This window comes from Diabrotica undecimpunctata, chromosome 4 (genome assembly GCF_040954645.1).
Source record: "Diabrotica undecimpunctata isolate CICGRU chromosome 4, icDiaUnde3, whole genome shotgun sequence".
Taxonomy (NCBI): Eukaryota; Metazoa; Arthropoda; class Insecta; order Coleoptera; family Chrysomelidae; genus Diabrotica; species Diabrotica undecimpunctata.
Window position 1 is genome coordinate 27,635,264 of NC_092806.1, and position 16,740 is coordinate 27,652,003.

Below are 16,740 nucleotides of genomic sequence, written 5' to 3' on the forward strand. Positions count from 1 at the left end.
TAAGTTATAAGAAGAATCCTTTCCTTTTTATAAACATCAAAAGTACCTATTTGAATTAATACCTTAGTTGACTTTAAAAAAGTGCTGTTTCATATAAAGAAATTCTGCACCGCTCAATACTAGTGCAACCATAGATAAAGAGGAAACCGTCATAGTTGAAAAGAGCAAAAAATTAAACAGACGGAAACAATATAACAAGCAACTCAAAACTTCTTCTTCTTTAAGTTCCATCTTCTATCGAAGGTTAGAAATCATCATGGCTATGCGAACACTGTTGACTGCCGCTCTAAATAGTTCCGTACTACTGTATTGAAACCATTCCCACAAGTTCTTAAGCCACGATATTCTTCGTCTTCCCACATTTCAGTTTCCTCGAATTTTGCTTTGCATAATAAGCTGCAATAAGGAGTATTTTTGCCTTCTCATAACATGGCCTAACTACTCAAGTTTTCTTGTTTTAATAGTCAATATTATTTCAGCTTCATTTTCTATTCTTCTAGTAACTTCTGCGTATTCTTCTTCTTTGAGTCCATGATATTCGTAGGATTTTTATATCCCGACAACAACAAAACTTTTTAAGTTAAACGAATGATGCACGTGCTATTTCAATACGTGTCTTAATTTCTTTGATTTCGTGTACATTTGATGTTATCCATGTTCCTAAGTATTTGTAGATATCCACACTTTTAATTACAGTATCCTCAACAATCAATTGGATGTTTCATCTGCTGATTTATATAGTCTGATTATGCATTTAGGCCGATGTCATAACAGGCAGTTCTAAATTTATCCAAAGACGAACAAACTACATTGAGCAAAATAATATATCGAACTGCACAAATACAGAAAAACCGTTTAGTGTATAACGGGTCTGGCTAAGAAAAATATTTGATTAATAAAAAAACTTGTATGAAATATATATATATATATATATATATATATATATATATTTAGGGATTCTACAGTATTCACTGCCTTCCATCGCTCAACCGTTTCCATCTCTCTCTGTTGTTCCATTCTCCATCGTTTAGGCCTCTCTTACTCATGGCGTCGTCTACTTCGTTCCTCCAGGATTTTCGGGGTCGTCCTCTTTTCCTCCTTCCTATGGGACTCCATTCGATTATTCTTTTTATCCATCTGCTGTCGCTAGTTCTTCTTATATGTCCATACCACTTTAGTCTTTTTTGTTCTATATATGTTAGTATGTCTGTTTCTAATGATGTTCTTTGCTTTATTTCGTCATTACTTCTCCTATCCATTCTTGTTACTCTGCAGCATCTCCGCAGGCATTCCATCTCTGTTGCTACTATCTTACTGCTGTTTGTCTTGTTTATGATCCAATTTTCAGCCCCATATGTCATAATACTTCGCACTAATGTTTTATAAATCTGCGTTTTTGTCTTTATATTTAGGTGTGTATCCCACCATACTGAGTTAAGTTGTCGGATTGCTGTTCTTGTTTGTCCTAATCTTTGTGTAATTTCTTCCTCTGTTGTTGCCTTTTTCGTGATTATAAACCCCAGGTATTTGAATTTATCCTTTCCTTTGATTGTTACGTTGTCATCAATCTGTAGATCTTCTATATCTTCTTCACTTGTAGATAGGTACTCTGTTTTTGCGAGGTTAATATCTAGGCCAGCCTTGGTATATTCTTCTTGTAGTTTCTTCATCATGTAGCTGAGGTTGTCTTGGTCTTGTGCAATCACTACTTGATCGTCTGCAAAGCTTAACGTATATAGGTATTCGTTCCGTACCGGTACTCCCATGCCTTCACATTTTCTTTTTCATGTCGTCAAGGCTTTCTCTAAGTATATTTTAAATAGGGTTGGAGATGTGGAACAACCCTGCAGGAGCCCTTTTGTTGTGGTGAAGTCTCCTATGATTCTTGTTCCCATTTTAATGGACACTTTATTTTCTTTATACAGAGCTTTTGTAGCTTCTATGAGTTCCGTCTGTAATTTGTACATTGCCTCCCATAGTTCTGACCTTGGTACAGAGTCATACGCCTTTCTCAGGTCCACAAATGCCAAGTGTATATCTCTATTTTTTGCTTTTTTCTTTTTCAACAGTTGTTCCAGGGTGTATATGTGGTCTATGCATGATCTTCCTGCCCTGAAGCCTGCCTGATCCCCACCGATTTTGTCTTTTATCGCTTGCTCTATCTTTTCTCCAGTATCTTCCCATATAATCTTCCGATTGGTGATATTACGCTTATTCCTCTATAGTTTTCGCATCGTTTTCTATCTTCTTTCTTAAATATAGATGTCATATATGCCTCCGTCCATTCCTTTGGGAGCTGTTCTCCATTTATGGCTTTCTGAAATATATATTTCGAATTTTCCAGATCCGAAACCTTATTGTTGCTGTAGATTTTCTATCGCATGTACGCATCTTTTTTTCCATTCTACGCTAACGTTTTAGGATCCATTGTTAACATTCTAAATAATAAATAGTCCTATTTGCAGACAATTCTTGCAGAAACAGACAGTTCATAACAGAAATAAAAATACTGAAAAATGCGAAATAAGTAAGTAAGTAGAAATATTAAAAAATTACTGTATTTAACGAATATTTCTATAATACATGACAAACAGGAATATATCAGCTATATATTTCCAAAATTGTCCTTCCCCACAATCACACTTATCGTTACCAGAATTATATTTTTTTAGTTGCAAAAAGATATCGTCACAACAATTCTCTAATCACATCCTCCTGAACGCGATAAAATTGTTATTATTGTCAGTTAACATAATGTTACCAAAGAATGCTGTTCCCTTTTTGCTTTTCGCGACATTCATTAGTGTATCCGATGCAAGTGTCCGAATAAATTTTGGAAGATGTGGTGCAGGTGGTTTCACCTGTTCTACTTATCCCAAAACTAATACTTTGGCTGTATATTATAACTGTGTTGGCGACGTAAGTATATTACAATTGTATTACAAAATATTTTGTATTACCTGTGGTTATACTATGGAGAAAATAAATTATTTTTATTGTATGTTCACTAACAAACCATAAAATAAAAAACAAATTCCAAAATATTGCTTAATCTATCAACAAATAAAAATTTACATTTTTTTTATTCCTGAGATATATATTTTTCAAATCAAGATTATAAAATTTTTCTAAAATATGGATACTAAAATCGAGTATTTCCTCTATGAGCTCGAATAACAGCTCTCATCCTTTCTGGCATAAACTGGATTAAAGTAGCAATCTCGTATTTGTTGCCATTCGTTTATTAGCGCCTGTTCTAATGCTACCACAGTTCTAAAGTCGCCATAATTTTGCCTAACTGCTCTTTCCAAGCTTATTACTATTTTAACGGAAATAAGCCACAATTGAAGTGTAAAATAAGTTTATTGACGTTTCAATTTCAATTCGGAAATCGTTCTCAAAATACTAACATTAATATTTTAAACAAATTTTGTTTTTAATAATAACTTGTTGATCATCTCCATGTGATATAACCATAACCGAGGTTCCATTTATCAGTATTTATTTTGACTTGATATCTTCTTCTCCATTTAAACTGGCTTATTTTGGTTATTACCAAAGGGTAATCTTTATCAGCGTTTGCTCCTCGGTATAACCGTATGTCTAGTATTTTTTGACAAGTTCTTTTGTTACTAAGAAGTGGTCGATTTGATCTCAATTGAATATATGGCTGGATGTCTGCAGGTTCTTTGGGTGTTGATTTGTGTTGAGAAAAATACCATAAATATTATCGCAGAGAGTTGACAAATTATGTGCACATTATCTACAATTAGATTTCATCACACACTTTGATTAGCTTCTCGTAAAATTTATCTTTTCCTTGTTGTTCACCCGTCTCAGTTGGTGCATATATATATTTATTAATGTCACAGACTTATCCCTTAGTTTGAGCTTCAGGGTGATTATCCTTCCATTTATGAGGTTGAATTTTATTATAGGTATTATTTGAGAATTTTTTATGTCTGTAAAATCTTACTACATTATCTCCGATTTTTTCTTTCTACTATGTAAAAAATATGTGTATTTTTTTCGGTTACTTCATCTACTTTCTCCCATCTTACTTCTTATATTTTAGCAATGTCTATTTTATACGTGGTCAGGTCTCTTGTGACCTCTTTCATTTTTTCAATCTTCAGTAGTGTTTTAATATTCCATGTTGCTATGTTAAATATATCATTTTCTTTCGTTTGCTGTTTTTCAATATAAATCTATTTGTCTCCTTTTTTTGTTACTTGGTCAGTCGTCTTTTGTATTAAAACCTACGTATGAGGTAACGCCCTCAAATCACTCTGTAGCATTTTTTATTCTATTACTATATACTCATTGTTCTTCCTCGTTGATTTCTCTCTCCCAATCCGTGAAGACCAATACGTTCTTCTTTTCCGTTCTCTATTTTCACATGAAAATCTTCTATGACCATAAGGTGTTATGTATATCTCTTATAAGGTTGCTTATATCTTTGTCTTCTTCTTCTTCACGTGCCATCTCCGCGACGAAGATTGGCAATCAGCATGGGTATTCTGATCTAAGATGCTGCTGCTCTGAATAGTTCAATTGATGTTCAATTGATAAAGTTATATCTTTGTAGAATTCTGCAATTTCCTCATCACTGTGGTCTGCTGTAGGTGCATAGTCTTTTATGATGTCTTTATTTGTAACAAGAGGATTGTTTACTGGTATAAAGGTATAACGCAAATATGAACAAATTAGTCACAACAGAAACGGCCATAGAAAGAATAATCTTGGAATACGACTTTCAAAAAGAGGTGAGATAAAAAACAAAAGTTAAGGATATCACAACAAAAATTGCCAAATTCAAATATAGCTTCTTAGCCACACTGTTAAACAAAAATACCAACGTTAGAACGCCACAATATAACATTAGAGACCTTACAAACGTAAACCGTTCCTTAAGATATGGATCGATGGAAGGAGACGCGAGAGGTCTATATAAAAAAAAGACGATAGATGGCTAAGAAGTAGAAGAAGAAGCAGAATAGCATATTTTGTATTCTTCTATATCACAATAGTTTGAGTCCGGCCATATTTTTAATATTTTATTGCAGATTGGATTTTTCCTGATGGAGCTAGCTATAGTCCTAACGTTCCAAGTAGATATTCTCTTCAGACTTCTCTGTTGATTTTTCTTATATGTGTTTTATTAGGTTTTTTACAGGGATTTCGCTTGTTAACTATCTGGGAGGCTCTGTTGTCGAAGGAATCACCTCTTCTGGAATATCTTGATCTACGATGTTCATGATCAGTAATCGAATTTATTTTGTCTTCTACAGCCATTACGACCATATTAGAGATATCCATGGGGATATTTAATATAGCGGTTTCTGCTTGTCCTCTACATTCTTGTGCCGTAGACCAAATAACTGATTCTTCCCCCTTTGGAGCCAGTTTCTCAGCCCCATTCTTAGGGAAAAAGAGTGGCCTACTACCTACCAAGTCACCATGAACTCAATGGCACCAACACTAAGCAGGTGTTGCAGTCATTGATATTCGTTAATAACTTCTATGTGTGTGGTATATTTTTGTCTATTTCGATCAGTTGTCATATCATTTTGTAAACGAAAGTTTGTCTTCCATGTAAATCATTTTCAATTTGACTAGTGCACTGCATTGACTTATGATGTGTTTGTCTTTAAATATATTTTGCTTCGTTTCGAGTATCTATATATCTCTTTATTTTCTTGTGTCTTGTTTTGTAAGTACTTCTGATATTTTCGTTTTTTATTCAGTACATTTTAACTTGTTTATTCGATTGTTGTAATCCTTTCCTTAAGCATTTCATGATAAGGATACGATATTTTACCTATTTTATGACCAATTTTTGATCTACAGTAATATTAATTTTAAATAAGTGGTGGAAATACGTAAACGATGTACTGATATGTTTTACAGGAACTAACAGCAACTTGACCAATTTTTATCGTATATTAATTGTCATATTGAATTTGCAATAGAAACAGAACAAAATCCATCCATAAATTTTTTAGATTTAAAAATTATCAGACTTAAAAACAGACATGAGTTCTCCGTATTTCATAAACCTACTCATACTGACACGACTATACATAATTCATCATCCCATCCTACACAACATAAACTGGCAGCCTATCATAGCATGTTACATACATCAATAGAAGTTCCGATGTCAAAATAAAACTTTGAGATAGAATTAAATATTATTAAGCAATTAGGAAATTTCTGAGTAACCAAAGACTCAATCTGCAAATCCGATATCCGATGATAAAATGTTATAACCACTCTATTCTTCTTTAGGGTGTCGAAGCCTGGACTGTTAATGTTGACTTAATGAGAAAACTGGAAGCTTTTGAGATGTGGCTTTTTAAGATAATTTTGAAGATACCATGGACCGATCATATCACGAACGAAATGCTGTTGCACAGAATGGGAAGAGACAGAGAACTTTTGAACACCATTAAAAGGCGAACGACAGCATATTTGATGCACATACTTAGAAATGATAAGTACAAGTTGTTGCAGCTGATTATGAAGGGTAAAATTGAAGGAAAAAGGGGTCCTGGTAGACGACAAATATCCTGGCTGAAAAACATTCGCGACTGGACCGGGTTAAACACACAGAAGCTCTTAACACAAATAGAAGATAGAGACGAATTTGCAATGGTTATAGCCAACCTTCATTAGTGGAGACGGCACTAGAAAAAGAAGAAGCAAATAGCAATAAACAATTGGTACAACGGTATTGGTACAAAAACCCAGTACTTTCTACTCGATTACATATACAGTCAAGATATCAACAAAAATAGCCAAACACATAAAAAAGAAAGGAACAACACCAGCTTTTAGAACAAACAACAACTTAAGCAAATATATTAAAAATAAAAAGAACCAAAATAAAAAGCACTTAGCCAGCAGTGTATACAAACTTAAATATAGCGACTGCCCAAAAACTTACATCGGTCAAACTGGTAGAACTTTTAAAAACGTATAGCAGAACATAAAAATGCTTTCAATAATAGAAAAACAGATCCTACACACTCTCTTCACCTTCTAGATCATAATCATTCTTTTAATGATGAATTTCAAATCCTTCACATCCAAAATAAAGGCCTTAAGCTATCTGTATTAAAATCTATGAAAATTAATAATTTAAAAAATACAGACAATTCTGAATGATCAACTTAAGACTAACAGTTCTCTCCTCCTCAACCTATTCAGTTAAAGACTATAAAGTATAAACACATACCAACAATAGATCACTTGAGAAAGGCACTCTGCCGAAACAGCTGTAGTGATAAGATATTATAACAAATTTTGTCGAAGTTTCGAAAACAAAGTTTTCAGTGTTTTATTGTTATATTAATTTTATTTTCAACTGGTTTTAGGATGTCACTTTATATATCAACCAATTCAGCAGTCCAGCCAATATCGAAACTCTTCTTATTCAAAACTGTGTAAACCTAACCATATCTTTTAGATGTTCAGGGGAAAATAAAAATATACAAGTTTTAACAGTTAGAAATGTTAAACGGCTAAAAATTGAACCACAACAGTATACGTCTCATGTCCCAACATCGGTTATTTTCGAGAATATTGCGTATATAGAAGAAATTCCTAAAGATACTTTTGCTCAAATCCAACGAACCACACATTCTTACGGTTGCATCAATCCGAGAAAGGATTTCTACGCCCTCTCGTTTAAAAACGTAACAATAGACACTGTGGGATCCCGAGCTTTTTACATGCCTCAAAACTTCGGTAATTTCACTTTCACCGATGTCAAAATAAATAGACTACAAACATCGGCTCTTTTGGCTAAACTGGAAAAACTATCACAGTTTATAATAGAAGACAGTAAAATAGACGTTGTGGAACATCTTGCATTTCAAGTCACCAGTAAAAATGTAGAAATCAAAAACAATAAGTTCGTTGATATCGCCGGTAGTGCATTTAATGGAACGGCAGAGAAATTTACTTTTTATAACAATTACGTCAACACATTTCATCCTTATGCGATATCGATACTTGTCACTAATGTTTACATTTGGAAAAATACTTTCGAGTATCTGAAAAGCGGCGCCTTGCAAAAAATCAGTCCTGGATTGCTGGAAGATTCTGGCCGAAATTTCGGTTCGCTTAGGTTTATATACCAATTCAAAAACAATACGATCCATTCCATGGACGCTGGATCGCTCAATCCTGATGTTGAAGCATATAAAAACGTTGCTACTAAAATGATGTTGGAAGGAAATATCATAAAGTGTGAATGTATCAACATTGGTAAGTTTTTAACTCACTTTTATTATTTTTGTTTTTATATATTTTATTGTTCTGGCAAATGTCTGCATTTAGGATTCTATATTTTATCCATTTCCACACTAGCACAGATCACCATTGGTAGCTTTTGGGTTCCACTTCATGTTATTCGTCTTCACTACAGCTACGCTGGTTTGTATATGGTTTAAAGGTCCTCTAGGTCTTCAGACTATTACTTGAATTACTCTTTTTGAAGTAAAGAGTAACTTTATGGCGGATCGACTCGCACCTAACGCAGAAATATTTTTCTGGAGTTTGGTCTTGAGTGGTTTGGTTCCGCGTGATATAATAGGTAGCTTTCATCGAAGGTTTGTTTAGACTTTCATAAAATTTCAACAGCTGTTTAAAAAAATGAAATTAATAATGTAAGATTGAGGCTTATGCCTCTTCAAGTTATGGAATTAATTTTGTGTGTGGGTACTAATTTTGTGTTTGGTGACGAAGACGAGGTTTGACAGCGTTTTTTCGATTTCCGGTGACATCAGTGGACAGCAAATCACTGATTGAATTGGTTAGACTGGTGAAAAGGACTGTTGAATTCCTTTCAAAATTGTTTGGGTGGTCTTTAGTAAATCTCGTGGATGTTAGCTGTGGGTAGATCCTCACCCAGGAACAGGTTGTTCTATGAGATTGGGAAACCAAAGAAAATCAATGTCTCCCGGTTCTTGTGTATATTAATTCGACTTTAAAGAATATATCCGAGGGTACCCACTTTCTGTTTATTGGAATCATTTGGATTGTTTGGGTTTGCCGTGGGTTGGCAAGTTGGCAAAAGCTAGGTGCTTATGTAGAATGTAAGGGGAATTAGAATCTGGTTTGTATAAATCTTTGATTTATAAATTGGTTGTACGATAACGATATGTACGTCCATACACATTTGGGGAGATCTCGTTACAGATACAAGCGTCGTCATTACTTTTTTAAGAAAAACTTTGAAAGGGATCGTCGATATGAAGTGAATAATCGTCTGATGTAAGTTCGTGTGCGAGATTTTGTTTAGCAGTAGTCATGGGTTTGGTTTATTTTGGGTTGTTTGCAGTTTGGCCAGGAGGGCCAAAGCATTTGCATTTGTTTTCGTATATTTATTGGATTTATGATTTTGTAACTTGTAACTTTGGAGTCATGGAAAGAAATGGGAGGATTGAAACAAAACTCAAAAGAAAAAATTAAATTGGGAAATATACAGGACAAAGAATGGAAAGACTATTACAAGGAACTGTTAACAGAAAAAAGACCACAATTCATTGGAAAAGAAAACAGGCGAAGACGAAGCAGATTCCTACAACAAGAAATAGAAATAACAGATAGGGAAATGAGAACGGCCATAAAAGCAATCAAAAATAAGAAAGCACCGGGACCTGGAGACATCTCACCTGGGCTTATAAAATACGGATCAAAAAAATTACACCGGATGATACAATGGATATTTCAGAAAGCTATAAATGGAAAACAGCTCCCAAAGGAATGGACGGCGGCATATATGGCATCTATATTTAAGGAAGGAGATAGAAAACGATGCGAAAACTACAGAGGAATAAGCGTAATATCATCAATAGGAAGATTATATGGGAAGATACTGCGAGAAAAGATAGAGCAGACGATAAAAGGCAAAATCGGAGAGGATCAGGCAGGCTTCACGGCAGGAAGATCATGCATAGACCACATATACACACTGGAACAACTGTTGGAAAAGAAAAAAGCAAAAAATAGAGATATACACTTAGCATTTGTGGACCTGAGAAAGGCGTATGACTCTGTACCAAGGTCAGAACTATGGGAGGCAATGTACAAATTAGAAATACAGACGGAACTCATAGAAGCTACAAAAGCTCTGTATAAAGAAAATAAAGTGTCCATTAAAATGGGAACAAGAATCATAGGAGACTTCACCACAACAAAAGGGCTCCTGCAGGGTTGTTCCACATCTCCAACCCTATTCAAAATATACTTAGAGAAAGCCTTGACTACATGGAAAAGAAAATGCGAAGGCATGGGAGTATCGGTACGGAACGAATACCTATATACGTTAAGTTTTGCAGACGATCAAGTAGTGATTGCACAAGACCAAGACGACCTCAGCTACATGATGAAGAAACTACAAGAAGAATATACCAAGGCTGGCCTAGATATTAACCTCGCGAAAACAGAGTACCTATCTACAAGTGAAGAAGACATAGAAGATCTACAGATTGATGACAACGTAACAATCAAAGGAAAGGATACATTCAAATACCTGGGCTTTATAATCACGAAAAAGGCAACAACAGAGGAAGAAATTACACAAAGATTAGGACAAACAAGAACAGCAATCCGACAACTTAACTCAGTATGGTGGGATAGACACCTAAAGATGAAGTTGTTGTTGAAATATATGGGTCCTAGGGTGATTTATGTTATCACCGTCAGTTTTCGAAGTTTTGTTTGAAATTTGTAAACATTTAGGGGTTGATCCGTGTTAAAGATGGCTGTATTGTCTGATGGATAGACTTTTAGATGGGAGTTGCTGTTAGATAATAGTTCTTCTTCTTACAGTGCCATACTCGATTATCGTGCGTTGCTTATCAAACTGGTTATACTAATTTTGTTGACGGCAGCTCTAAAAGTGAAGCAGACAATCTAGTAAACCATTCCCTCGGGTTTCTAAGCCATAACATTTTTCTTCGACTTGCCTTCTTCTTCCTTTTCCTTCTTCTAGTAGTTCGTTGGACTTTATGCGTGTTCAATTTATTTTGGTGGCAAATGTTTGATGGGATGTGTTCTGGATTGGATGGGTATTTGTACAGTTTTTGTGGTTTTGTGGGGTTGTTTTGTATATGTGTATGTATTCTGACTGTTAGGGTTAGTGTTGGGGTTGGTTTATATCGGTTGGTTTTGGAAGAAAGACGTTTGAGATTTAATTTCAACGCAGGGCTCCTGCCATACGCTTATACGTATTTTGACCTTATAATATCTCCTCAGAGCGACAATGCAGAAACTCGAGCTTAATTAGGACATAATCCTTTATGACTAACTTGAGACAAATCGTTTCCCTTTTAATGCATATTTAGCAACTATCAAATAGTCTTATAGAAATATTTTTCCTGAAAAAAAATGCTTAGATCATGTTTTATCTGTCATGGTTTTAGCTGTCATAGTTTATCAATAAATACTTTCAGTATTTTATTTATTTAAAACAAAATTAACAACCAAATATTTTGTTTTAGGTTGGATATTCTCCGGTAGTGGCCACGGTTCAAATACACCAATGTTAGAAAATTTCTATCTAACTTTGCTAGATCCTAATTCTGATAACAAATGCAGTGCCTCCTGCAATCTCCCTCTGTCTGCATCCAGTGAAATGATTAGTAACGGCAAATGTTCTGAAGACATAACTGTAAGCTTGTTATGTGGAAGTAAGGATAAGTTACAAATTACTAATAATCCAACTACCACAACAACAATCGTTCAATCGGGAACAAGTCCCAGCAAGCAGACTTTGAAGCGGCCTGTAGTCTTTTTTCTCAATTCTAAGAGTACTATGTTCACAAAGAATTTTGATTTGTTATTATTTGTATGTTTTATTTATTATTTTTTGTAAAAAATATTTTAAGTAATGTTATATAATAAAAAAATATATAAACATTCTTTCCTTAGAGATAGTTTAAAATTACATGTTGTTCAGATCAATGTTGTTGTAATGAAGTAAGCTAACAATTCAAAAGTAAAAACAGCAACGTTCTTTGATCACGTTAGGGACACGGGGATTTTTTAAGTAGCTATTTTAAAATCGTATTTATCGTATAAAATGACTGATATTGTTCACTTTTAAAAATAATACAAAAAGGGGCACACACAATCACACGATAAAACATACGATGAATCAACAATGTTATTCGTTAAATATTATGTGGTGTTATGATAAGAATACACCTTTAACATTAAATTATCTTTTAGCAACAGCAAATAAAAACAAACATCTATCTATTTTCTGTAGAACTACATTGCAAAGACTGATTAAGGACATGGGATTTGTATACAGAACATTCACAACATGACATTTACAAGAAATTCGTACACAGTGTCAATTATAAATGGATGGACACTTTCGTATTATTACATAGAGACGCATTTGTTCGTAAACTTACTACAAGCTTAAAAGTGTCTACTTCACATGGTCCACATTTCCTTTACCGCGTGCACTATGTTTTGTGGACTTAAAGAAGGTATTTGATCGGGTCAAATTAAAGGGCGTTATTTACTTATTTTACGCAAGAGAGGTACTTCTAGGAATAATCAAAACGATCGAAAATATCTACCAAAACAACACAATAAAAGGAAAAGTAAAAGAAGAACTAACTGACCCTATTGAGGCTGGCAATGGAATTAGACAGGGAGATTCCCTGAGTCCTCTATTGTTCAACCTGATTATGGATGAAATCTTAAAAAAAGTAAGAACTAAAAAAGGACACCAAATGGGAGAAAAACAACTTAAAATAATATGCTATGCAGACGATACAATACTACTATCTCAGAGTGAAGATGATATACAACGTATGATGCACCAATTTAATATAACCACTAGAAAATATAACATGTTAATTTCACCAAAAAAGACAAAATGCATGGTTATAACAGCAAGTTTACTAAGATAATACAATAAGTGATGGAGTTAAAATATCTAGGAAATCAGATCATCTAGCTACGGAAAACTCGAAACAGAAGTGGAAGATCAAGTGAATAGAGCAAACAGCAGGTTCCTGAATGAAACAATATGAAGAAATAAAAATATCGGAAAGAAATGAAAGGCAGAATTTACAAAACAGTTATCAGACCAACAATGGCATACGCGGCAGAAACATGACCTAACACAGAGAGGACAAAAAGGATGTTAGAAACAGCAGAGATGAAAACGCTTAAAATAATTGATGGCAAGATACTATGGGACAGAGCTAGAAGTACAAATATACGACGTAGATGCAAGGTGGAGAACAGTAGAATGGAGAATGGGGAGAAGAGTCGACTGGAACGATTATATAAGCCAAATGGCAACAAATAGAGTAGTAAAGACGGCAAGAGACGATTCCTCCAATAGATAGACGATCAGTATGAAGACCACGTAAACGATGTAAGGACAACTTACTGGAGGCACATTGAAAAATAGACAGAGTCATGTCTACATAAAAGAAGAAAGTTAAGATGATTTTATTACCTATGCCTAAATAACTTTCTTATTAAAGAAAAATACAACAGATTATCATCTTAAGTTAACATTAACTTCTTCCAAACATTCCCCACAAGATTGTAGTAATAATGATGTACCATGCATGTGATCCAGATTACTAAGAAGTAAACTTAACGTACTAATATAATAAGCTCGAAGGTACCGCTGCTCAGTCCTGCTAGATTCTGGGCGGGGTTGTTCATAGAAGAAAGAATAGATACAATACAACAAAGAAGAAACGAGAAAAAGAACAGCTCTTCAAAGAAAGGCTCCACTGGTTTTCAATATTTGAATCCCAAAAAAATAGAAATGGGATATTCACAAAACAAAGAAAAAAATGCAAATATCATTAAAATAAAAGATTGTAAAATTCACTATATCAAATGTCATAAATAACGCAAAGTAGTCGAATAAAGTAATCAAATAGTCTTTAAAATAAATCATCATCATCATTCAATCTTCGCTTATCCACTGCTGGACATAGATCTTCCTCATAATTTTCCATCTATTTCGATCTTGTGCCTCTTGCATCCAATTCCTATGATAACGTTTTGGATCGTCAGCCCAACGTGTTGGTGGACGACCTCTGCTTCGGTAGGCATCATCTCTTGGTCTCCATTCCAGTATCCGCTTTGTCCATCTATTATCTGTCATTGGAGCCACGTGACCTGCCCAGTTCCATTTCAGTGTTGCTACTCTCTCTACTGCATCAGCCACTCCTGTTCTTTGTCGTAGCTGGCGATTTGGGATCTTGTCTCGTAGTGAAACGCCCAACATAGCACGCTCTATCGCCCTTTGACACACACGGATCTTTTGAACTGTTCTCCTTGTCATGGTCAACGTTTCCGCACCGTAAGTTAACACTGGCAAAACACACTGATTAAACGTTTTTCTTTTAAGGCATATTGGTATATCAGACGATTTGAAAATATGGTTCAGCTTGCCGAAGGCTGCCCAAGTCAGTCTTATACGACGGAGAAGCTCAACGGTTTGGTTATCTTTTCCTATGCGGATCTCATGGCCTAGGTATTTATAGGCCATTACCTGGTCTATGGATCTTGTTCCTACGCATATATCTTCGCTGACTACAAGATTTGTCAGCATCTGGGTTTAAATTTCATTTTTTTAAATAAATATCATATCAAATATCAATAAAGTTATATATCATAAACCACATGAGTACTGTCTTATTAATGTAGGTCCTCTTTTCAACGGATTAACTCTGTTGAAATGAAACAAAATATGCAATTAAATGACAAATAGGCAAAAAGAACAAAAGAAATACTGTTTAGTTAATCCATCTCGGTTTAAACATGTTTAAAATGGAGACTGTACAAAAAACTTTATAACCATAACTATATTGCTTATATTATTACGTCACTTTCTTAACTCTAAAGTATCATCACTTGAATCGGCTGAGAATAAGCACAATAAATTAGATAAAACTGTTAATCAAATAAACTGGATTTTTACTTCGGCACCAGCCGAATCTTGAATAAAAGGGAGCTCCATACTAAGATCAGAGGAATTAGGATTTCCAACGAAATAAATTCGGATTCCCAACGGGACAAATTTGGCTTTTCCACAGGATAAAAATGGATTTTCAATAAAACAACCTGGGAACGGTTCCAATGGTAAAAAGGTGGAATCACAATGGAATGCCTTGGGACTCCCAATGGGATAACCTGAGACCCTAATTAGATAGAGAAAATACAAAGTCTAATATGCGACATACTTGACAGGGGTCTTAAAACACAATTCAAACTTCTCTTACATCTTGATGCACACCGGAGAATGAAATAAAATCGAAAAGGTATGCATTTTTATAGAAAAATATTTAAACAAGCAAATGTACCGTTACTTGTTGTTTTCTGAGTAGTCTAAATAGACAGTACTTTACATAACCTAACGGTATATTTTTCGGTAATTTCTTTAAGGTGATTATATAGAATAAAAACACCGTACGGCATTTTATGATAGTACTAAAAGCAGTATTTCGATCAAAGCTTTAAAAGGATTAATTACTATATTTGCAAACAAAAGCCAACTACAAATTACTCAAAACAGATAGGTGGTAATTGAACCTGTAACGGAATTTTATTAGCACGGCCAAAAATTATTTCTTGAGAACTTTTTAAAACGGTTCATTGGAGGTAGCTAAACATATTTAACTGTTGTTTTATTAGGAAGTATTAGCGGCCTAAAATAATTTCTAGAGAATTTGTTTCAAGAAGTAAAGTTATGTACTTTAATGTGTGTTTTTATAAAATTTAATAAAATAAAAGAAAATTGGACAAGATATGGAGACAAGACAAGACAAGAACCAATGTGCTTTTGGACACGTTACAATTGAAGATGCATCCTGTCAATTTCGGTAGTTGGAAAAAGTTCCAAAAAAATTTGTAACAAGGAAGAAATAAAGAAGTGGCTGCTTTCAAAGGATATATATTTCGAAGAAGCATACTTTGAATCCCAATTGTTGTTTGTCGTAGCCCAATTTAAATAACAGTATGATGTTTACTTCAAGCACCAGCAAGAAGCGTTACTAACTGACTTGACAATGGCAAGTGTGACCTAGCCGAAACGTCGTCAAAATAATGGTTTTTCTTAGAAGCAAAATTATTCAACGCCGAGTCAAACTCGGAAAACCACAGAAAGAAACCATATATATATATATATATATATATATATATATATATATATATATATATATATATATATATATATATATATATATATATATACATTTCAGTTTTTTATCAAAACAAATGCCGGTGTTCCTATATTCTAACCTAGACGTGTTGTCACTTACCGTTTCAGTAATCGCCGAAGCAAAACACAACAGATAAAAACACACTTAACACTTTTAATCTTATCCCAAAGTTTTCTTACACAAAAAAATTCCGAAGAGGTCCATTTCCTCACAAATCTCACCTTTTCTTACCGCACGAGACACAGCGTAAACAAAGCAAATGGCGGGTTTAAATTGGAGGTGGGAGGGCCTGTGTGTAGATTTTGGCAACGCATTACGCGGCATGGGGAGCAGTTATTTTGAAATTGGTTATTTTTTAGGGAAGATTTTTTGTTGTAGGAGGATATTCAGGGACGATAAAAGAAATAAGAAAAGAAAGAGTAAATTTAATTTTGAAATTCGAAACAAGCATCTAAAATTTCTTAACCATTTGGTGTTAATTTTGCTCTTGTTTTAAATATAAATAATAGACTTTAAT

At 34.2% G+C, this 16,740-nt stretch overlaps 1 protein-coding gene and 1 long non-coding RNA gene across 2 annotated transcripts in view; one reads left to right on the top strand and one right to left on the bottom strand.

Moving 5' to 3' along the window:
* The window catches only part of LOC140439337 (uncharacterized), a 432,790-nt gene extending 416,309 nt beyond the window's left edge, over window positions 1–16,481 (bottom strand). Inside the window, exon 1 of the long non-coding RNA XR_011950612.1 lies at window positions 16,323–16,481. This is a non-coding gene — a long non-coding RNA (uncharacterized lncRNA). The remainder of the gene's footprint in view (window positions 1–16,322) is intronic.
* On the top strand, window positions 2,728–11,942 carry LOC140438178 (uncharacterized). The gene is made up of 3 exons (XM_072527889.1): window positions 2,728–2,919; window positions 7,380–8,274; window positions 11,514–11,942. The coding sequence occupies exons 1-3, from the start codon at window positions 2,755–2,757 to the stop codon at window positions 11,885–11,887; spliced, it is 1,434 nt and encodes a 477-aa protein (XP_072383990.1). The 5' UTR covers window positions 2,728–2,754; the 3' UTR covers window positions 11,888–11,942.
* Window positions 16,482–16,740: the final 259 nt, after the last annotated feature.

What these genes read in the sequence shown, in the direction of transcription:
- LOC140438178 (XM_072527889.1), top strand. Translation starts at nt 2,755, where the DNA reads ATGTTACCAAAGAATGCTGTTCCCTTTTTGCTTTTCGCGACATTCATT. An exon ending in ATTATAACTGTGTTGGCGAC is followed by an intron (nt 2,920 to 7,379) that starts GTAAGTATATTA and finishes AACTGGTTTTAG; the next exon opens with GATGTCACTTTATATATCAA. An exon ending in GTGTGAATGTATCAACATTG is followed by an intron (nt 8,275 to 11,513) that starts GTAAGTTTTTAA and finishes ATTTTGTTTTAG; the next exon opens with GTTGGATATTCTCCGGTAGT.